Below are 13,310 nucleotides of genomic sequence, written 5' to 3'. Positions count from 1 at the left end.
TTGAAAATCAACAAATCTTCAAGTTTAAAGATTGGAATAGTTTTGGTGGTGCAGAACCTGAAAGCCAATTAATTACACTATCACTGCCCATGTTGTGAACCACTCAGGAATAGTTCCATTAAGATCATTGTAACTCGAATCCAAGAAATTGAGATTCGAATGTTCCCAGCTGTAGTGCAAGACCTTAGAGACAATCTAGACTTGGACCAAGTGGGACTCAAATTAGCACCGTTGTTCCAAGTGAATTTGTCACCTCCAAGATAAAAGTATCTTCAATGCTTCCATTGTGAATAACCATGTTGGGATGTCACCAGAGAGCAAATTATCATCTAAATTAAAAGAGTTTCCAGCCTCCTCGTTTTCCTAATTGAATTCGGTATTGTCCCCCAGTCAAAACATTCTTGCTAGTGCCAGAGTGACAATATTGGTGAGATCACCAATCTCAACTTGAATCTCCAAGGACAAAGAGTGATTACCCAAATCAAATCCGATACCTGCAACTCCTTCCATCTGCAGGATAGATGCTGGAATTCCCACAAAATGTTTGCTTTGATGAACCATTAATTATGCTCTCTCTCAAGTTGGGTAAGATCCCCAAACTCTTAGTGGTTAAATATACGTTTATTTATATTTACATTTATCATGGTAGAGTGGTTAGCCATTTGGAATCAACACTCTTTTTGGGTCGGGTCGGGTCGGGTCGGGTTGACTCGGAGAAGTGACTTCCTCTCTCTTAATAATTGAATGGCGTCCATGAAAAACGAAACGAGAAAAGTCAGTGGGTCCCTTCGTCTTACTATCTCAAAACCCGGCGATTCGAATGACACAATTAACCAGTTATTTTCGTTATTTATGTAATTATGGTTACAAAGTTAGGTAAAAACCTAAAATTCTCTAAAACATAAATAATGACTACCGTGATTTTTTAATCCTTCCTTTCACTACTATGGTACGCCATAGAAAACACGCTACCGTCGCCGGAGACGGCGAGTCCGTCCACTTCTCTGCGACTTGGATACTGCAGCAGGGGAACTGAAGTATCATGCAGCGTAAAACGTTGCCACCGCCGAGAACAACCCAATCGGGTATCCAACTCCTGCCGCCTTCCACGAAAACCAAGACTCCTTGCTCAGTACCTCCTTGGCAACGTTCTTTTCACAGGGCGCCTGAATCTGGATCCCGCATAAGCCACTGTAGTTCGCGAAATCGTTGATGTCGTTCATTCTCTCCAGCTGGTTGCTCCTCGGAATTTCGCCTTTGAGCTGGTTGTTACTCACCCGCAAGGTACTGATATACCGAGTTGCGTGAACGACTTCTGAATCTCACCGGAGAGTTTGTTGTGAGATAAATCCATGCTTTCTAGTTCCCCTAGATTGCCCAAGCTAGCCGGAATTCCGCCATGCAAGTTGTTGTATGAAATGTTCAATGTCTTCAAGGGGATCACCCATAGATGCTGGGATCTCACCGGAAAGTTGGTTGTTCGATAAGTCGAGAAGAAAGTGTAAGCCAAGGTTCTTTATAGGGAGAAGACGCAGAGATCCCTTCCAGTTAACCAATAGTGTTTGGAGCTCAACTGGAATTTTCCTATACACCACACTTGTTGGAAACTGAAAGAGAACAGAGCTTGATGAGAAACTTGTGGGTGTTACGATCTAGGACTCTTTTTTTTTTTTTTTTTTTTTTTTTTCCGGTTTTTGCTTAAAAATATAAATACTCGGCTGGTTGGTCTGGTCTGAACTTGAACGGGATCAATTAGTTTGGTTCGGTTTAATCATTTTCTTATAAAGAAATGGTGAAAGATTTATTAATAGAGAGAGGATTCAAAGTCCTACCTACTTAAAAAAAGGTAGTATCAATAAAATAATAAATATAAAATATGAAGGTGACCCAATTGGAGCTGGTCTAACCAATGGTTCAATACGCTTAACCCGATTTGGGATAGTCCCATCTGGTTTCCCTAATGTGGTTTTCACTTTTTCAGAAATTAATTTGATCGTCAGAGTGTGCGTGCGTTGATAAATGGTAATCGAGCTAATAACTAAATATAGGTTATGCATGGCATTTCATTTTCTTTCGTAAAACATAATCATGCTTTCAATGATCCTGTAATCCTCCTCCATGTTTTCTACTACCATGACAAGCCACAGAACACCGCCCTACCGTCGCCGGAGACGATGAGCACGTCGGCTTCTCCGCGCCTTGGATGCTGGAGGAGGAATGAGATACCCAGCGGCGTAAATTGTACCCACAGCCGATAACAATCCCATCGGGTATCCAACAGCTGCCCCCTCCCACGAAAACCACTGCTCACTCTCAACCTCCTCCTCATCTTCTCCTCCCTTCGGCGATACCTTCTTTTCACACAGCACCTGGATCTGAATCCCGCATAAACCACTGTTGTTCGCAAAATCGTTGATGTCGTTCATTCTGTCCAGCTGAGGACTCCTCGGAATTTCGCCTTTCAGCTTGTTGTTACTAACCCGCAATGTAGTGAGTTGGCCGAGTAGCGCAAAAGACTTGGGTATCTCACCGGAGAGTTTGTTGTATGATAAGTCCATGCTTTCTAGCTTCTCAAGATTGCCCAACCTACCTGGAATTCTTCCTTCCAGGTTGTTATGCGAAATGTTCAGTGTCTTCAGGGATTTTAGATCACCAATTGATGCTGGGATTTCGCCGGAAAGTTGATTCTTCGATAAGTCCAGCAAAAAGTATATGCCAATGTTCTTTCTAGCCAGAGGACGCAGAGATCCCTTCCATTCCACTATCAGTTTTTGGAACTCAACTGAGGCATTCCAGTTCTCTGTTAGATTTAAGAAATAACCATTACCCAAGTACATATCAGTTGGTTGTGCTTTGATCATACCCATGAGATTTCTCAACTCCGTGGGGATGTTTCCTTGCAATTGATTGTTGGAGATATCCAGGATTTGGAGATAAGTGAGGTTGGGTAATGATTTTGGAATTGAACCGGCGAGGGAATTATTCCTTAAATTCAGTACCTTAAGATACTCAAGTTCACCCAGAAACTCCTGTAACTCTCCGGTGATATTATTGCTGCTGAGATCAAGATGTTCCAGATAGCTGTAGGTGGTTAAGCTTTCAGGAAGGTGTCCTGAGAAAAGGTTTTGGCCTAGGGAAAGAATCCTCAAAGAGTACTTTCCGAAGCTTGTGGGAATCTCACCGAAGAATTTGTTGTTTGATAAGTCAACATAAGCGAGATCAGAGGCATCGAATTTCGGAAAAACACTCCCTGAAAAACTGTTGTTCGAAAGGTCCAACATGGTGAGAAACGGCATTTCAGACATGGATTCAGGTAATAAACCTGAAAATTTGTTACTTGCCAGCATGAGAATCACCATGATTCCGGAATTGCCGACATTTTCAGGCAACTCGCCCGTTAAATTGTTTCTCGACAGGTCTAGGAGTGAGAGTGTTGAAGTGAAGAGCTCAGGCGGGAGAGTACCTGAAAGCTTGTTGTCTGAGAGGATTATACTGCGGATGTCCAAGTCTGTCAACCATTCAGGTATTGTCCCGGTGAGCTCGTTCTGACTTAAATCCAAGAAATTCAGATTCATTTGGGTCCAAAGCCATCTGGGTAAGCTTCCAATAAGGCGGCAAGATCTCAGAGACAGCTCGAATAAGCTGAATTTTGGAATGATATTCAAAGAATTATTCCAGGTTAGATTGTTTCCTCCAAGTTTGAGAATTTCGAGTCCCTCGAACTCGAATAGCCATGTCGGAATCCCTCCTGAAAGCAAATTATCGTCCAATTGAAGTGTTTCTAATTTTTCCAACTTTCGAATAGAATCCGGAATGCCTCCACCGAATTTGTTCTTGCTGAGAATCAGATCTGATAGGCTAAATAGGTTTCCGATAGCAGTTGGAATGTCCCCTATGAATTGGTTCTGGGACAGTGACAAATTTTGTAAATTGTATAGCTGTCCGATCTCTGAAGGGATCTCTCCGTCGAGAGAATTTCCTTCCAAGTTCAGATATCTCAAATCTCGCAGAGCGCCGATTTCCGGAGGCAGATTCCCTTCAAAGGAATTGCTCCTCAGATCAAGATATTGCAGCTTCGTGAGCCGAAACAGTTCAGCCGGGATGAGTCCACTCAAGCTATTAGACTTCATGTTAAGACGAAGCAACCGGGTCAAGTTAGATAACCCAGGTGGGATTTCTCCCCGAAAAGAACTCGACGAAATGTCAAGCTCGACCAAGCTTCTTATGCGGAAAATCGGCTTCAACAGAGCGGAGGTTGCAGAGTTTGATGGCGACAAGGGAACGGTAAAAGAGAGGTTGAGATTTACAACCGGACGGAAAGGAGAGCTGTCTCGGCAGGTGACAAAATCCCATTCACAACAATCCGAGGAGGCATTCCATGAAGCAAACGGGAACTTCTCAGAATTCAGAGCGACCAAGGATTTGAATTCAAGGAGGGCTTGTTTTTGATCTGGAGGACAAGAAAAGGAAGATGTATAGAAGAGAGAAGAGAGGAAGAAGCTGAAGTAGACAACTCCATGCCTGCTTTGCCCAACCATGGCCATGGGTGCCTGCAGCGGTCTCTCTGCTCTTACCGCCTGTTATGAAGGCTCGTGGGTCCAGTCAGACGCCCTGCCGTATACGCTCTCCGCCGTGGTTGAGGCCATGATCCCTGGTCAACATTCTTGTAGAAAAAGAGAAAAGTCCCTCTACAAGTGCCACTCTCACTTTCTTCATGTAATTCTTGTAATCAATATGAGAAAGTGAGAGTGACAAAGAAGACCTAAAGGCCTATCTCTCTCTCATCAAGCAATGACGACTTGACCCAGTTGTCTTTTGGTCTCTTAGATAATGTTATTATTCGTTAGTTTCGCAAGCATTTCTCTGAGCTTTCCAGGGATTTTCCTAGCATTTGAGAAAATATTATATTAGGGAAGCTGATCAATTTACCACTAATCGCAGTTGTCTCTGAGATCTTGCGGCCTCATTGGAAGCTTTCACACCCAATAGAGTCTGGTTCTTGGATTCTAGTGAGAACATTGGCCACACAATCCTTGCAACTAGGGGTGGTATTGAGTCGAGCCGAGCTTGAACCTGTCTATGTTCGAGCCGAGTTTGATTTAAATATTTCAAACTCAAACTTGAACCAAGCGTAAAATTGTTATCGAGTTCGAACTTCAACATTCATTTAATACTTTTCAAAAAATACATGTCTCGAGTTCGTACTCCAACATACATTTAAAACTTTTCAAAAAATACATGTCAAATAAATTATAAATAAAATTATGCATACATTGTACATAAAATTGGGAATGACCTCTACTTAAAATTGAACATAAGGGTGACATCGAATCCAACTGAATTCGAACCTTGTTCAAAGCAGAGTTTGATTTAAATATTTCGAACTCGAGCTCGAGCCGACCCTAACCTCGAACCTAAAATTGTAATCGAACTCGAACCTAATAAATTTAACCGAGTTCGAGCTTAACCTCTATATAAAATATATGTCAAATAAATTATATATAAAATTATGCATACATTTTAAAAAAAGAATGATATGGGAGGTTCCAGATTGAATTTCAATAATGGATTAAAACGCACCAATATTAATCTTTTTTACTCCAAATGTTGTCTAACTTGTTTTTTAATTTTTGAATCTGGCTATAAATTTACCATGGCCTCCTTAGTGTCCCTAGTTGAAAATTTATATTCTAGGAAAAACTAGAAATATTTTTCTTATAATACATATTTCCAAATTTTTTTTTAAATAAAATCCTATTACTTTTAGTGACTTATTAGAAAATTACAAGAAATATTTTAAAATTTTCTTAGAAAGTTAAATGGACCTCTTATTGCCTCATGCTAAAAGTATTATAACATCAACTGTCAAATATTTATTCAAAAATTTTCTATACGGTTTTCTAGCCCATATTGAAAGGAAAATCTTACTTAGAAAATTATATGATTTTTTTATTAAAATTTTTCAATTAGAAAAATGTTTACAAAAACCATGAGACACTAATATTCTTTAGAAACTTATTTCTATTAAAATGTATTTTAAATTTCTTCAAATAACGAAGGAGAGTAAGAAAAAAAAAACAAATTCACTGTTTTTATCTCGCACGTGCGAAATCATTATCTGGGGGGGGCGCCGGTGAGGCACTGCGACGGAAGCTACGAAAGTGGCGGTGACGGAAGTTGTGGCGACGGAAACAGAGGCGGGCTCCCGCTCCTCCGCTCCTCCGCTCCCCCGCTCCACCTCCCTGTCCCGACTCAGCTCAATAATGAGGAAGCTCTCAAGACGAATCTCGATTCGGTCAACCTCAATTCGTTAATTTAAATGAGCAGATCCCTGATCTCGAACTCCGCTCGATATCTTGGGATACCGAGAGCTCGAGCCGACTCGGTTTGAAACGACCCATTCCTGCAACGACCTTTCAGGTACACTTTACCTCCTGAGCGCTTCGATTCTCAGACTCTCTCCCACCTAGACCTGTCGAGAAACGATTTGACGGGGCGAATCGCCTGTAAATGTCGGCAATGCCAGTGCTATCGTCATTCTCATGCTGTCATGTAACAATTTTTCAGGTTTATTACCTGAATCCATGTGTGAACAGAAAAGACGGGAGTCTTACAAATTCAAATAGACAAGCATAAATTTTCGAAACCCATGACACTGCCATATTCATATCTTGGTAAAGAGGAATTGATTATTATTATCAAATATTGGATTACAGAAGATACAATTCATGAATAGTAAAAATCAACTTTCACCTGGGTTGAAGAACTGTTATATTACTTTCTTCTGATGAAAAATACATTAATGGAGTGGAATCTGAAGTAGACTGTGAAGTAGTAGCCCCAGAATTAAAAAATGCAGGTTGCCTGGGAGATGGCATAGCTGCATTTTCATTACCCAGCATTGAAACTACAGATGACATATTGGGTCTGTTCGCTGGAGATTCTTGAACACATAAGAGCCCCACATGAATGCACCTCTCTGCTTCATGAGGTAAAAATGAATCACATAGAGATGAATCTATCAGCTCCAAGCTTTTGCTCTCTCTCCATAACGACCAAACCTGGAATAATTTGAATTCGATAGTGAACCAGTAGAACTAAACAATGTCAGTGCACAAAGAATGTGAATCTATGAGAAAGGAAAAGAAACTATTAATGCCGCATACATGGCCCAGAAAGGAGACTGAGTGGTCGTATGAAGACATGCCACTGCTTCTTTTACCACTCACAATCTCCAATAACAGCACCCCAAAACTAAACACATCAGATTTCTCAGAGAAAAGCCCATCTAGTGCATATTCGGGAGCCATATACCCACTGAAAGAATCAGTAAACAAATTAGATAAATATAAATGAAAAACACCGAATTTGATATAGTCAGGAGACACTTACAATGTTCCCACCACTCTGTTAGTGTTTCCTTCAATTTGATTTCCTCCAAATATTCTTGCCATTCCAAAGTCTGAGATTTTGGGGTTCATTGCATCATCTAAGAGAATATTGCTTGCTTTTAGATCCCGATGAATGATCCTTAATCTAGAGAACCGATGAAGATAAAGGAGTCCCTGTGCAATCTCTTGGGCAATGTGGAAGCGTTTGCCCCAATCGACCTTTGCTTTTCCATTGGTATCTGGTTATTGATAAAATTAAGTTTGTGATTAATTACTAAAATGTAGCTTTTTTTTAAATGTATCACTAAATTACGACAGGAAAAGGACATACCAAATATAAATTTATCTAAGCTTCTGTTGGGCATGAACTCATAAATCAGTATCTTTTCTTCTCCATGGATACACCAGCCCAAAAGCCTAACAAGATTTTTGTGTTGTAGTTTGGCAATAAGTTGTACTTCATTCTTGAACTCTTCCAGGCCTTGACCAGAGGTTTTAGAGAGTCTTTTCACAGCTACTTCTTCACCATTTGGCATCCTCCCCTGTAGAGAAGAATTTAGGTAATGGGCAGCAAGTTCTAGCCTAAAGAATCCCCCTTGTCTGGTCAAAGGGGTTATTGGATTCGTTATAAAGTCATTGGTGAATGAAGCATTACCTTATAGACAGGGCCAAATCCACCTTGCCCAAGCATATTTTGCTGAGAGAAATTATCTGTGGCAACTGATATAGTAGAAAAACTAAAGAAAGGAAGATCTTGGATGCTTTCCCCAATGCCATGGTCTATTCTTTGTTCTCTTCCTGTTAGAAAACTATTCTGCATTATTTCTTTATTGGAGAGAAAAATTTGTGTTACTTATAGAAATCGATGTAGTATAAAAACAACTCTGCGATGTTATAAAACAAAAACTGCAAGACTGAAATGAATGTTCAAGTTCATTAAGAAAGATAACTGATAGGTAACCTTGTCTTAATCTCCTCCATGAAAAATAACCCAATATGAAAGAGATGAACATTCCTACAGAAACAGCAGATATTAAAATTGCAATTATACGTCTCCTCTTTTGTGGCTCTCCATCATTCAAACTACCTGCACTAGGAGAGAGGTACACGCTTCTTTAAATAGTATCAGCGAACTAATTCTACAAATAGAGAATCATCTTGAACTGCTGAACATACCTTTGGAGAAATTAGTGGTACCCAGTTCAGACGAAGCAAGACGAATGTATAGGTCTTCCCCTATACTGTTATTCATTTCGAGATCGATCAGATCCCTAGTCCATATCAGACATCTTGGCAAGGGCTCAACTACCACGTCAACAAGAGAGTAAGCTCTGCAAGAACAATCGCCAAGGCATTGAGACTGACATTCAGAATTAGTCAAACTTCCTAAAGAAGTAGGAATATCAGGCAATTTCATGTTCTCCATCTTGATGAACCCATCTGTTGTGTTACATGCCAAGGGTGCTCGCCGCACACAGCCTGCAGACCAGTTACCTTTATCCCAATTTACTCTTTTCTGGGGCTCAAACCCCTTCAAACATACACATTGGGGTGACTGGGCACTGCTGCAGACACCCGATGGACCACAGTGTGCATAGGAGTGGCAGGGGATGCTTGGGCTAGTAGTTATTGCTGCCCATGATTTGGAGTCCTCCTTCCATATCAAATATGTAAATGACCCAGATGAAGTCACCATTGCTCTTGAAAGATCCGAAGAATTAAAGCGGCTATATGATATGGCCAGTTCATCCTTAACCTCAGAAATAGTAAGGTTAATACCCTTCTCACGGGCCAAGAATTCTTTTACAATAGCCGGATTATTGCTTCTAGACCTAAACACCTTAACAGACCCTTTTTTCAGGACTGTCTGAAATGGCCAATCCGGGTCTAGTCCGAAGGAAAATTCTCCTGGAGATGGGTCATTCTCATCTTTCCAAGACACCAGGTTTTTAGTCACACCTGATGTTAAATTCATCTTGAATTCCCATCCACCCAGATAGGAATCTGTTGGATAGTCAAAGCTCTGCCACAAGATCCCTTCTTCTTCATCTCTCAGAACAAGGTTACCAGATTCTAATAGAACTGCACTAGTATTTTTCTTTTGAAGAGACCCATTAGACAACTGGATTACATTTCCCTTCTTTTCCAACACAACGATATTTCCATCACTGTTGATTGTGATCACAGCAGAAGTGGTATCTGTAACTGGAGCATTTCTATCAGCCACCCAGACAAATTCTTGGACAGGAATACTGTTGTACCATATCCCCACATAAGTTTTAGTGGAGTTGCCTGGCTTGAAGAAGCCAAAAGCATAGGTGCCGCCTCTAGAGATGAGTGTCTGATTGATACCAAGGGAACTCCCGGACGTTAGAATTTCTTCTGCAGCACAAAATCTGGCAGAAAACAATGAAAGCACGATTAGCAAATCTCTTACCACCGAAGCAGCCCATTGGAATTTTCTCAAAGAAATCATGGGCAGTAAGAACTAGGAAGGAAGCAAACGCTGTTTCATTTTTGCTAAAGTCCTGAAAAGAGTTGGGCTCTGTACAAGAGAATAATACTACTGGAAGCCAACAAAAAAATTTAGAACAGGGTTTCCTGCAGTTGAATTTACTTTCGTTTGATCAACCGTGTCCAACCATGAATAGTCAGACAATGTTGTGACATCATAGCTCTCTCTTTAATCTGAACACGGAATTGAATCAACGCCTGGCATTTGACTCTCTCTTGGGCGACTTTCTAGCTTCTTCCGGTGGTGGTTTTTGCGCAGTTTTTTCCAGTGAAAAAAGAAATAACAACTTAACAGAACCCAGTTACTTCTTTCATCTCCAATCCAGTAAAGAACTAAACTTTAATTCTTACCTACCACCAGAAACTTACTGGTTGAAGGGTCTTCATAAACCATCTTCAGAACTTGCTCTCAGAGTCAAAACTGAAACTCTATCAATCCATCCCGTGCTTCTTCTCCACTAAGAGAATCCTACCTTTTCAGATTGCTCAAAACGCGGACATTAACAACCTTTCCATCTTCGACCTCATTCTGGCATGATTGTGAGAATTGCAAAGCTCTCACCTGTTTGGTAGCTGGTACCATCAGAAAACCCGCGGGAAAGAAGAGGAAGGAGAAGTCTTCTCTACAAAAAATGAGTCAAATGACTCGAACTGCCGGCATTAAAGAGGTCTCTCACATCATATTCGCAGTGATATCTACGGTGTTGAATCACTAATGGTCCGTTTGACTTTGTATCAAACTTATCATACTTCAAATTACTCTTCTTTTATATGAATTTACTGATCCACTAATTTTAATTAGGGGAACCTAAATCAAACTTATACTCAGCTTTGCTTTTGCAAGCCTTTTTCCAAGATCTGAATATATGAGTTATTATTTATTAAGCTACAAGAACTTAAGAGGAGAAGAAAGAAGAGGCACTATGGCACCCAATGAGATCCGTTGGAGTGTAGAAGAAACTTTCGGGCGTGGATGATAACATTAATCAGGGTCCTTTCCATTTCTTTCCAAGACTCTTCATCAAATGAAGGAAGACAAGGGATAGGCAAGTTACAGCTCTAGGAATCTAGGAAGAGGTTTCCTAATTTGACTTGTCTTTAGCATTACATCAACATATGATTGATTCAATACTCTCTCTCTCTCTCTCTAAGTACCACCAATAAGGAGTGTTATAAAAAATAAAATAAAATAATGGAAATATCATTTTTCTTTAAACAAATTTTCTATTGAAAGTTTCTATATGAAAAGTTATTTTTGATCGATTTTCTTACATTTGTGTTTCTATAGGCAATTACAAAAGAACTAATTATAGTGATTATTTACTAAAAAAATAACAAAAAAACAGGCGCAGACAACACATCTGAGTGGTCGAAGGCTGGTTTAATGGTAATTTTTTTTTCATAAGTTTTATTTGAGCAATAGAAAACTCATCTTTTTCTCTCTTCACTTCAACTGTTTATAAGATAGGAAGAATTAATATTTGACCAAGGAAATCATTAACTATATGAAACTCTTTGTATTGTTAATTTGCCATATGAAAATAAAATGATATAAATATTATTTTCCTTTGATAAAATTTTATTGAATTTTTTCATATTCAAAAATTTCCTAGTAGAAATATGTTTTCAGTGACCATTAGTGCCTCATGTTTCTTGGAAACACTTTTCTAGTTAGAAATTCATACCAAGAAAATCATATAATTTTCTAGGTAATATTTTTCAACCAAGTTGCGCCAAAAAACCTTATGAAATAATTTTGAATAAATATTTGACAATTAAAGTTGCAATACTTCCAGCACAAAGTAATTTTTTATGTTAATTTTGTATTTGATATTTTATTTTACTAAAAATTTATCAAATAAGTAGGGTAATGTATTAGATTGATTATGCTTGTATAAGGCCTTGTTTAGGCAAATCGTTTATTTGTTGGGAGAACTCCTCAACATCTAAAGGGGTATAAACCATGGGTTTTACACGAATGAGCTTATTGGGATCAATAAGTTTGATTTTGGGAATGATTTTTGTTTTAGCCATCATTCGAAAGGTTTATTGGAGCATGTGGATTCAAGAAGTGTTTGGACTTTGTTGTCGGTGGTTTGTGCAATGAGTATTGGTTCTAAAGGTGGAAGGTCAGCACATTTGCTGCGTTTTGGAAATGTTGATGGAGAATGTGTGTATTACCAACATTGAAGCAAAAAAAAAAAGTATGATTTTGTTTTGCATTCTTCAGTTTTCACAACGCAAGGGGCAGTATTTATTGTTTTTTCTTTTTTACACTTAGAACCAGAGTACAAAGAAGAAACAAACAAAAGGTAAGACGAAATTTATTGGTTTGCTTTTTGCACTCGCAACAAAATTTCCAAAAAGAAGCAAAAATAAAAAACAATGTACACCAATATTTATTTCCCTAGAAACAACACTAACATGTCCATTTAAGTGTCCTTGAATTTTTCTAAAATTTTCCTAGTAATTTCCTAGTAAGGCACTAATAGGATTTTATTTAAAGTTTTCTCGAAAATGTGTATCCTAAGAAAAATATTTTTAACTTTTTTTGGGATATAAATTTCCAACTAGGGGCACTAACGGGGTCTTAAAAGATGAGTGGAATACCAATGATCTTTTAAAGAGTTTAAACATGATCAAGACATCTTATTTTCATTTTAATGAGTTCCTAACTATTTGCAAGTGTGTTGCCACAAAGAAAAAAAAGTCCTCTTTACTATCCTCATTCACTAAGGGCACTTATACTTACATGTTTTACAGGGTTTTCTAGCTGTTCTGGTTGCTATTAAACGGGTAAACGGGTACTATTACCAGATTGCATATACAAGTAAGATTCTTTTATCTATTTTTGTTCCATTTAATAAATAACAATGAAAATTTGAGTAATCAAATAAATTGACAACCTATTCCTACCTCATCTGCATCTCAAATTTGTACTAAGTTGAGCTAAGAAATCCTCTGAAATAAGCAACCCCCCCTGTCCCAACTAAGCCAATTAGATACCTTGTCACTGCACCTGGCCATGAGAACCACAAGTCAGTTTCTGTGTCATTCCCAGCCGGTGAACCGTCCGGCGGCAACCCCATCGGACATGGCACCTGAATTTGACTCCCACAGAGCCCATTGTTGCCGGCAAAGGCAACCGGGTAGTTCATCGTGCGCATCTGACTACCGTAAGGGATTGGCTCTGTTAGATTGTTGTTTCTAACATCCAGTTTGCTCAGTTCCTAGAGATCCTCAAATGTTTGTGGAATGTCCCCTGAGAGCTTGTTGTATGACAAGTCTATGCTCTCCAAGATCTCTAATCCACCAAGGCTGACAGGAATATTACCTGAAAGCTCATTGTGGGAGATGTTGAGTACCTTCAGACCTTTGAGATCGCCCATGGAGGCAGGAATTTCA

At 39.3% G+C, this 13,310-nt stretch overlaps 2 protein-coding genes across 2 annotated transcripts; both read right to left on the bottom strand.

Annotated features, from left to right (window-relative positions):
• Window positions 1-2,156: 2,156 nt before the first annotated feature.
• Window positions 2,157-4,544, bottom strand: LOC137948423 (receptor-like protein 46). The gene has a single exon (XM_068794509.1). It carries the CDS (start codon window positions 4,542-4,544, stop codon window positions 2,157-2,159), a length of 2,388 nt encoding a protein of 795 aa, XP_068650610.1.
• Window positions 4,545-6,749: 2,205 nt separating this feature from the next.
• On the bottom strand, window positions 6,750-13,063 carry LOC137948422 (G-type lectin S-receptor-like serine/threonine-protein kinase At4g27290). The gene is made up of 8 exons (XM_068794508.1): window positions 12,912-13,063; window positions 8,568-9,787; window positions 8,353-8,478; window positions 8,047-8,189; window positions 7,723-7,933; window positions 7,393-7,630; window positions 7,167-7,317; window positions 6,750-7,061 (listed from the first exon to the last, which is right to left on the bottom strand). The coding sequence occupies exons 1-8, from the start codon at window positions 13,061-13,063 to the stop codon at window positions 6,750-6,752; spliced, it is 2,553 nt and encodes an 850-aa protein (XP_068650609.1).
• Window positions 13,064-13,310: the final 247 nt, after the last annotated feature.

Source organism: Aristolochia californica, unplaced genomic scaffold (genome assembly GCF_029961685.1).
Source record: "Aristolochia californica isolate CCGP_79_NKW_82.1479 unplaced genomic scaffold, dmAriCali1.0.hap1 SCAF_13, whole genome shotgun sequence".
NCBI lineage: Eukaryota > Viridiplantae > Streptophyta > Magnoliopsida > Piperales > Aristolochiaceae > Aristolochia > Aristolochia californica.
The sequence above is the reverse complement of the archived record's forward strand: the minus strand, read 5'-3'. Positions and strand labels throughout refer to the sequence as shown.